At 38.6% G+C, this 10,440-nt stretch overlaps 1 protein-coding gene across 1 annotated transcript; it reads right to left on the reverse strand.

The window, feature by feature from the left end:
* Positions 1 to 5,017: 5,017 nt before the first annotated feature.
* Positions 5,018 to 5,526, reverse strand: LOC132360134 (zinc finger protein 677-like). Its single transcript, XM_059915221.1, has one exon. It carries the CDS (start codon positions 5,498 to 5,500, stop codon positions 5,018 to 5,020), a length of 483 nt encoding a protein of 160 aa, XP_059771204.1. The 5' UTR covers positions 5,501 to 5,526.
* Between the last annotated feature and the right edge of the window lie 4,914 nt (positions 5,527 to 10,440).

A 10,440-nucleotide genomic window follows, 5' to 3' on the forward strand; every position in this document is an offset into this window, starting at 1 on the left:
GGGATAAATCCCACTTGATCATTGTGTATGATCCTTTTAATATGTTGTTGGATTTTGTTTGCTAGTATTTTGTTCAGGATTTTTGTATCTATGTTCATCAGTGATATTGGTCTATAATTTTCTTTCTTTGTGACATCTCTGTCTGGTTTTGGTATCAGAGCGATGGTGGCTTCGTAGAATGAATCTGGGAGTGTTCTTCCCTCTACAAATTTTTGGAAGAGTTTGAGAAGGATGGGTGTTAGCTCTTCTCTAAATGTTTGGTAGAATTTGCCTGTGAAGCCATCTGGTCCTGGACTTTTGTTTGTTGGAAGATTTTTAATTACAGTTTCAATTTCATTACTTGTGATAGGTCTGTTTATATTTTCTAATTCTTCCTGGTTCAGTCTTGGAAAATTGTACCTTTCCAGGAATTTGTCCATTTCTTCCAGGTTGTCCATTTTATTGGCATATTCTTGTTTGTAGTAGTCTCTTATAATCCTTTGTATTTCTGCAGTGTCAGTTGTGATTTCTCCTTTTTCATTTCTAATTTTACTGATTTGTGTCCTCTCCATTTTTTTCTTGATGTGTCTGGCTAAGGGTTTATCAATTTTGTTTATCTTCTCAAAGAACCAGTTTTAGTTTCATTGATCTTTGCTATTGTTTTCTTTGTTTCTATATCATTTATTTCTGCTCTGATCTTTGTGACTTCTTTCCTTCTACTGACTTTGAGTTTGCTTTGTTCTTCTTTCTCTAGTTGCTTTAGATGTAGGGTTGGATCGTTTGAGATTTTTCTTCTTTCTTGAGGTGACTTGTATTGCTATAAACTTCCCTCTTAGAACTGCTTTTGCTGCATCGCATAGGTTTTGGGTCATCTTGTTTTCATTGTCATTTGTCTCTAGGTACTTTTTATTTCTTCTTTGATTTCTTCAGTGATCTCTGGTTATTTAGTAGCACACTGTTTAGCCTCCATGTGTTTGTGTTTTTTGCAGTTTTTTTCCTGTAATTGATTTCCAATCTCATAGCATTGTGGTCAGAAAAGATGTTTGATATGATCTCAATTTTCTTAAATTTTCCGATGCTTGATTTGTGACCCAAGATGTGATCTTTCCTGGAGAATGTTCCGTGTGCACTTGTGAAGAAAGTGTATTCTCACTTGTGGGTGGAATAGTCTATAAATATCAATTAAATCTATCTGGTCTATTGTGTCATTTAAAACTTTTGTTTCCTTATTTATTTTCTGTTTGGATGATCTGTCCATTGGTGTAATTGGGGTGTTAAAGTCTCCTACTATTATTGTGTTACTGTCGATTTCTCATTTCATTGTTGTTAGCATTTGCCTTATGTATTGAGGTGCTCCTATGTTAGGTGCATAAACAATTATAATTGTTATATCTTCTTCTTGGATTGATCCCTTGATCATTATGTAGTGTCCTTTTGAAATGTTCATTTTTATGAAGTAAATAGGGAAGGAATCTCTGAAGAGCTTTGTGAAAAAGCACTCCCTGGAACTTTGTCTTAACAACCTCTATCCAAGATTTTTTATCTAGACAAGGCTTAAGGAGATTTGGTCTGTCGTCTTGATTCAAGATATATTTAGCAAGCCCCTATAGTGGCCAAGCTGCTGAATATAGAAGTAAGTAAGAATGTCTGCTCCTAGAAAATATTCAGTCCCATAGGGAGAATGAAACAAGTACTTAAACATCTGTAGTATGTGGCACATAATAAACATCATTAGAGAGGTGAAACAAGGTGCTCTTGAGGTATAAAGGAGAAAGAAAAGTCATGTATTGGCTGCAAATCAAGAGAGATTTCAGAAAGATAACTCTTCCTGTATGACAGGTACACCCGTGAATGAAGCCGTTTGTCTGTGTTATACCCATGGTGATTTGAATAAACAGAATTTCAGCATGCTCATATGAGATGGAGGTGAGAGGGCATTCCCCCAAAGGAAAACATTTTTTTTAAAAGGCAAGAATAAACATTTACTATGCAACAATTACTAGTCATGTAATTTACCTTGAGAGCAAATACATGGAAAAAATCTATCAGCATCAGGAAAAGATGATTTTGAAGGACTTTTAATACCAGATTTACTTTTCCTGCATTATATATGTATATATGTATATGTGGTTCATCACAAAGCAATTTATAACTAATGTGTTAAATAATATTATTTTTTATAATGATCCCTTCATAGTATCTAATTGCTTTATTTTATATTGCATTTTCAGTCTTTGTTATCCTAATGATCTTCTAACACCTCACCTTTACTCTCAAGACACTATTTCTTCTGCTTTCAGTTTCAGTGTTTACTCTGGAGGCTTGGTGCGTAACTTTCATTGTGCACTTCTCTTCAGTGCCCTCCTGGCTAGTATTTACTTTTCCCTGGGTACCCCATCTTCTTCCTTTTGATTTACTCTTTCAGTTTGCTTTTGTACATCTGCAAGTAACTTCCCAGTTAAAGATGGATAGCAGATAAGATTTCTTATGTTTAATCCTGAACTCATACTTTAAAATTTTATTTTAGTGGACATATAGCTCATAGAGAAAATTACTTACGTTTAAAGCTTTAGAGTCGTTTTCCATTTTCTATTGTCTTTTAGTATGCAGTTTTTCTGAGGCAAACTCTGATGCCATTCTTACTTTTGTTCAGTTTTTGTTTTCTATCTCAGTATTTATTTTTGTGGTTGTTTTTTCTTTCCTTTCTGTAAGCTATTTGTTATTTTCTTCATCCCTGGTATATGGAAAAAAAATCACTGAGATTTTAGTTGAAGTCATTGTGTCCATGTGTTGTGTGTATGCGTGAGTATACTTAATCCTTTTCTGTGCTTAGTGGTCCTGTCAATTTTAAGGCTCCTGTCACTTTTTGTTACTGTAAAATTTTCTGCTATTAGTTTCTTATAATCTGTACTATATTTTCTCTTTTCAGGAATTCTATTATTTGTCTATTTGACAACATGGAGTATACCTTTATGTCTCCCACATTTTCAGTTTCTTGTTTTGCTCTAAATTCTACAAGGTTTCCTTAATTCTTCTGTCACTTTTTTAGCTCTCCTGATTTTCAAGGGGTATTTCTTTTTTCATAATTTTTTTTCCTGACTTTTCATAGAACCCCATTCTATTTTTTATGAATACAAAATCTAGAATTGTTCTAAGGATACCAATTAGATATAGTTTTTTTTTTTTTTTCTCTCCAATGTTTGAAATATCATTCTTTCATCTGGGATCAGAGGTTAGCTTTCTTATTTGTGTTGTAAGTTTTTTTCACATGTTTGGTGATCCTTGAATATCCACTCATTTCCAATAGTGGGTGGGACTTTCAGGCTGGCAGACTTCAGCTAGTAATATGCTGGCAGGAATTTAGCTATTATGTAGGTATCCCCAAACGCATAACATGAAACATGCATGGAGACTCTATAACTGTGACAGGTATCCCATCATTCTGTTTCTTCTAAGACTATTTGTTCAAACTCTTTAGAGATGACTTATTTTGGATCTGTATGGTTTTCCTTGTAATTGGACTAGAAAGACTGGGTCAAGAGTGGGTGGACCATTGCACTTACATGCACTCAATCCCTCAAGTTCCCACCCCCTCTTCTCATGCCTACCTCTGCTGTCACTATATTTCTGGAGTCCAGCATTTCTTGATATTCTTCAGGGCCATTCTACTATATCCTCTGCTACTGTTAACATTTTTTAAACCTTTGTTTTTATCAGTCCACTCGTCTCTGTCTATTTTTTGTCTTCCAGAGAAGTTTTAGAGTTTCTTACCCACATCCTACATATTACATTCTGTTTATTGATGTATATACTTTTCTGTTTTCTACTTCACCCTTATTTTAGTGTATTCTTAAGTGGGACAGATTATAAGCATATGTTCTTGATTTGCCTTCTTAAATCATAAGTTGACACCATTGTTTTTCTTTTTTAATCAGGGAAGTGATTATTATCTGAGATGTGTTTTAGAAAAATAACATAGTAGTGTGCAATATGGATTGGAGTGGGTACAGGGAATATAGATTTTGAAGTTGAGTCTACTCAGTGTGTCAAAAGAGATATAATAAGGATGGGAACAGGGGAAATGGAAAGGTAGAGCTTTTTAGAGTTGAATTTATGGAATCTATCAACTTTACCAATGTGCTTTGGACCATATTTTGCTGGTCTATAAGTGCTGGAAGTTAAAGAAAAAACAACATATCAAATACCATATAAGACAAAATAGAAAAAAAGCTACATGATTAAAAGTCTGAGTTTTTAAAAACAATTTTATTGTGAAAAAATATAATATATATTCAAAACTTTATGAACCTGTTAGTACAGTTTAACAAATTGTTATAAACTGACCGCTTATTCTAATTACCATGAAAACATAACAAATAAACCTAAAACTTGCAGTCTAAAATATCCGTTATTATGCTTATGAATTCTGTGAGCAAGGAATGTAGACAGGGGCACCAGGAGTTGGCTTTTCTCTGTTATACTGTGTCTGACTTCAGCTAAAAGGCTTGAAGTCTTATTCACTCATGAGCTTGGTGATTAATGTTGGCAGTTGGCTGGATGCCTCAGTTCCTTTCCAGTAAGACCTCTCCATGTAGTCTCTCCATGAGGTCCCTTTTCATGGGCTAATTTGAACTTCCTCACACCATAGTAATTGGATTCCAAAGGCAAGTATCCTGACAGAGAGCAAGGCAGAAGCTTTATCCTATTCATGACTTAACTGACTCCGTATACTACTTGTCTAAGCAGTCACAAACACCCATTTTCTATTAGGGGTGTTAGTCACAATGGAAGGTCATAGAGGTTAGTGTTGCCATCTGTGGAAAATATCACCCAGATCAAGAATTAAAACATTGCTAACAGGGTATAATCTACTTCTTTATCTTTCTTGATCCCAAATTTTTGCATTGCCTTAGAGGTAATGACTGTCTTGATTTTTACAGTACTTATTTACATTTCTTTAAAATTTTTGCTACCTTTGTGTTTATCAATAAATAAATACTTTACCTTTGGTGAGCTTTTAGACACTATGTGTATAAAATCATACTGCGGTTACTCTTTTGTATCTTGTCTTTTTTTTTTTTTTTTTTTGAAAATTAATTAAGGATTTATTATTGTGAACTTCTCCATGACTGAGATTTTTGTTATGGGTCAAAAGTACTTCTTTGTCATTTCTTGCATCACATCCCCACTCACTCTCACACTCCTGCACATCTGCACAGACTTCCTTGAGCTCAAAATCCTTGATGCCATGGTTTTCATTTCTGTCCAGTATCACTAGATGGTATAATTCTCCTTTATTAATGTCCTCTCTTGGTGATAACTCCTTGATTGCAAATCCAGCAGAAAGGCTTCCAACTTCCGGAGAAGAGTTACCCTCACCCAGGGAGAGCAGGTTCCTGTAGGTCTCCAGCATCACGTCCCTGTACAAGGCCCTCTGAGCAGGGTCCAGGCATTCCCACTCCTCCTGAGAGAACATGATGTCCACATCCTTGAATGTCAACAGTCCCTGGGAAAGGGCCATTCCTTCTTTCTTTCCTCTTCCTCTGAGCTTCTTTCTCAGGTAGGATTATTCTTGTTTTAGCCTCTCAATGACCTCTTCGTGTCAACAGGATCAAATCAAGCTCCTTAGGAGAGACTATGTCGTGAGTCCCCTGGTGACAGGACCCCTGCTTTGCCTGCATTTCTTTCACTCTCTGCGTCATGCTCTGCATCCAAGCAACATTACAGGATGCTAATATTCTCTTCTTCACCCTGACAACACACTTACTTTATTTTGGAATGCTGCTTCTCCTTAATTAGCTTTCATATTCCTTAGCAAGAGGAGCTTCTCTTTCAGGGGTTTAATCAAACACAAACATTTAATTCCTCTACTCCAGAAAAAAACAAAATCAAAAATTCCAAATTATAAATAGTTATTACTGCAGGAGAACATGGAAGAGGGTCGCCTGTGGAGATGAGCTCTAAGTAATCTCTCCATCATGAACACATGGCCTCTGTTGGAACAAAGTTCCACATCAATCCAGCCCATCCTTCAACATCTGCACAGAAAGGACCAAAGAGGACTAGAGGGGAACATCTACTTAGCTGCAGACTTCAGCTCAGAGCTCACTAATTTAGCATTTTTTCTTAAGGGAAGAAAAAAGCTGTTAAATATTAAACTAAATGGTTAAACTAGGATTTGAGTGTTAAAAGATTATCGACATCCTTAACCACATGCATAGTGAAATGCTGTAAAGTTATTTACCAGACATCAAAGAACAGTTCCAAATTAGGATATAAAGCATAAAAACCTCATAATCTGAACAATAAAATTTAGAGGGAAAATAATCTGGAAATTTTAAAAATAGCCACTGGGTTCTGAGATTAAAGTTAAAACAAGTGTGAGGATACATCAAATTTAGAAAAGGATGGCATGAGCCACAGTAGAAAAGGGAGAGGGCAACAGTACTGTTAATGATAGCCATTTTAGGGACTTCCCTGGCGGTCCAGTAGTTAAGACTTTGCCTTCCAATGCAGGTTCGATCTCATCGCACATGCCGGGAGACCCCGGAAACCCGGGTGTGGTGGAGCGGTGCCCGAAGACCGCATAGCAGTTTCCAGAAAAACCGATACTTAACTCTCCTGAGTGCCCGCGCCGTGGGATTCTGTATCTTGTCTTTTTAAATCAACATTATGTATGTGAGAGCCACGTTGTTGCATGGAGGTCATTCTGAAGGTTACTGTGTATTAGAGTACATTCAGCTCCAGTATTAACCATAGCTGTCACCTTTTGTTTACTTCTGGGGTACCAGCAAATAATGAGCTCAACATGAGGCATCTGATGGCCCCCAACGGCCCTCATCTGGATGTGATCTTGGCCTGTGTCCTATATGCAGGGTGTAGGAGACACCTAGCCAAACAGGACTGTATCCCTGAGGCCTCTGCTGGAGCAGGTGGGGCACTAGAAATGGTAGGGGTGGTAGGGGCTGGCAGGTCTGAATTGTTGTTCTAGTTGTAAGGTTTTCCATAGGCCAACCAACACAGCATTGGGTTGCTAGTTTATCTTTTTAGCTTGGGTTCCAGTAGCAATGAAGTCAAACCACATTTGCTTCCTGGTTACCTTTACTGGACACTTTACAGCAGATTGGGATAGCCTTTTGGCTTCTTAAGCTCCTTCTGTCTCAGGTCTTTCCCACAGCCACCTGTACCTATTCCGGGGATTTCTCAGTTTCCCCCAGATCAGCAATGAATTGTTGCATCATATATATCTTGTTCCACAACTGAGCTCAGCATGGATATCAGCATCCCATACCAGCTACTGACGGTGGACTGGAGTAATTTGGCTTTCATTCCTATAGTGAATGTGGCCCAATCACGGCCTTCAAAGACAGGGGTATGGATGGTCTGTCTCATTCCCAACGCCCTTAGAGTTTGTCATACCTCATCTATAGATTTTGAGGGTCCCTCATGCCTGGAAAGATCCCCGGTCATTGGGCCAGGCTGCCTTGCAGGCTAGAATAATCCAATCTATAAGGGAGAGAGTCCCTTGAACTCCCTAAATGCCATCCAGGTGCTGCTAGAGGGCAGGGTGTGTGGTGATGTTGCTCCTCCTCTGTCTTCTGCCTGGTCAGAGAAATGCCACGGCTCCCTGTATCCCACAGCTGCACTAGCCATACCTGGTACTTTCCCTGGTCTTTTGTTGGAACTTGGCAGCTATATCAGTAAGCTCAGCAAGTATATATTTTCTCATCATGAATGTTTCCTGACTCTTAGGCTGCCCTGCTGGCTGGGGTTGTTGTCTCTGGATTTTTGCTTTCCTTTGTATTAGGGATCAGATGGCAGGGGGTGCTCCATTGTTTCACTGTCAATCACCACAGCATCCTTCTCTTTGTTCTTCTGACTTTCCCAGAGATTTCACCTCTTAGCATCCCAATCAGGCTTTGTAACAAATGCTCAGACCTTAATCCAAGGCAGTTTGTATCCCCTTAACTTTGCAAACGACACACTTATTATCCTACTCTCCCACTTTGTCTGCCAGCCCTGAAGCTGGCAGAGTAGTGGACAACTTCAAGTCCTTCTCTAACTTCCGCTCTTCCAACTTTCTAACTTGAGCTTTAGCCTCTCATTGGGCATCGGGTGTCCAGCTGAACTGCCCATGGTGAAGGCCAGCCCACTGTTGCAGCCATTGGTTTCCCTTCTTTGCTACAGTGTGCTACGTGCAGTTCCTCAAACAAGTGTATTAAACCAGCTGGCATTTTGGGGGCATCCCTGAATTCACATGGTGACTCACGAGCATCTAACATTCAGGCCATCTCTCCCCACATAGAGGTCAATGGCCAACTCAGGATTTCACTCCTCAGATGCCTCTTTCCCAAGACCCATTTCTTCAGTCTCCTGGCTGGCTTACCAATTGTTGGTTCACAACCTCACAAGTTCCCTGGGGGAAATTCAACAATGGCGTGCATATAGGAAGGGAGAGGCAGACCGCTCCAGATTGATAGGGTGCAGTTTTATTAAGCAAGGGAACTTACATATGAGGCTTGTCTTGGATGGCTGCAAGATGAATTGATCTCTGCACCCACTCACCAGATTCTTATGAGTTTTATACAGAGGCCTTAATGAGGTTAAGTCACATACATGGGCCAGATGGTCTTAATAACAGTACTTCCTCAAGGCTGTGTCCTTGAAGTAGCTCCTAGTGCAGGAACAATGTGCAGACCATACATTTCAAGGACAGGGGAAGGGGCAAGGTGCCTCTGTTTGCCCAAGACCAGCTAGAAGGTCATCTGGCAGTCATATCCTCTTGAAGATCTCGATGACCTCCTTCAACAGGATCCTAGCAGAGAGATTACTTCAAGTCTGGAGGCTCAGCAAATACCACACTACTGCTCCTGCTTGACAACCAGGTTGGTTTTAAGGACACACAGAATGTGGAGTGTATCCCACTGTCCTTAGAGCCATGTGGCTGGTGAGAAACATTTTCATTTCTTCAACTGAGTGGGATGTGTACACCAGAGACTCACTCAGGATCTGCACTCTGACCAAAGAGAGCATCAGGAAGGAGACTGTTCCCCTGAGGAAGGATTGATTTGTGCGCTGTTATCAATTAGTTCAAAACTGGTTAAGGACTAATTTGTTTATTAAAAAATAAAATTTGAAATACTCATTTTGTCACAAACAAACAGAATATATATATATATATATATCCCTACCTAGGAATATTAGCTTGGATTGGTGTTTTCAGCAGAGGACAGGGAGAGGGATTTGGAAACTCACTGTATAGTGTGTAGAATTGTACTTTATCCCCCTATTTACAGTGTCCCTTTGTTACTTTCATCCCTCTTTTTGGTAAACCTCAGTTTGGGTCCCTCTAGTTCATTTATTTAGACCAAGGGTTGGCAAACTTTTTTCTGTACAGGGACAGATAGTAAATATTTTTGACCTTGTGGAACATATGGTCTCTGTTACAACTACAGTTGACCCTTGAACAATATGGGTTTGAACTGCAGCGGTCCACTTGTACAAGGATTTTTTTTTTTCAATAGTAAATAACAGTACTACACGATCCATAGTTGGTTGACGTGGATCTGTGGATACAGAGGAACTGTGGATACAGAGGGTCAACTATATGTTATATGTGAATTTTTGACGGCACAGAATGTCAGCACCCCAACCCCTGCATTGTTCAAGGGTCAACTGTACTCAATTCCACAGATAAGCAGCCATAGACAATATGTAAAAGAATAGGTGTAGCTATGTTTCATTAGCTATTTACAAAATCAGTGCAGGATAGGTATGACCAGAAGATTGTAGTTCTCTGACTTGTGATCTACAGTATAAAACTCAAATTTTCTGCATGATGAGAGAGAAATAGTGTATGGAGTGTAGATGGAAGGTTAACTTCTTTTCCACATCCCACTCAAAATCTGAATTTTAACCTCAAACTCACTACCACTTTCCTACACTTCCTGAGCCTCTCTGAGGTTCTGCAAGAAAATTTGTTTACGTCCTATCAGTTTATGCCCATGTAGGAACTTAAGTATTCTCAAAAGTTCTCAGAAGTTATTTGTTCTGAAAAGTCAATAATTCCTCATATACCTGTTTTCAGTCTTTGCAAAAGGTAAAAGATACAAAACAGACTACTTTTATTGACTCTTTTTTATTTTATCTCTTGCCTTTACCCTTTTGAGTTTGCACTTTATACCTGTGCTGTATTTTATTAGAGTAATCAGAAAGAAGTAGAAGGAAAAGCACTTCTTGTCTTCTGCCAGAAGCTGACCTCCTCCTCTCTGAATCCAGATTTCTACTGGATAACTTCCGCAACTTTCAAGTGTTAATTTTAGTATAGTAATAGCTATTCAATGATAATCTAATCTCTTTATGAAGCACTTTTTTTTTTAAAGTGAAATTGTATTGAATGCATGGTGAGCGTGACATTCTGCAACTATTTATTTGTTGTAACTGAATCATGAATGTTGACAT

The sequence above is a fragment of the Balaenoptera ricei genome, chromosome 2 (genome assembly GCF_028023285.1).
Source record: "Balaenoptera ricei isolate mBalRic1 chromosome 2, mBalRic1.hap2, whole genome shotgun sequence".
Taxonomy (NCBI): domain Eukaryota; kingdom Metazoa; phylum Chordata; class Mammalia; order Artiodactyla; family Balaenopteridae; genus Balaenoptera; species Balaenoptera ricei.

What these genes read in the sequence shown, in the direction of transcription:
- LOC132360134 (XM_059915221.1), bottom strand. Translation starts at nt 5,500, where the DNA reads ATGGCCCTTTCCCAGGGACTGTTGACATTCAAGGATGTGGACATCATG.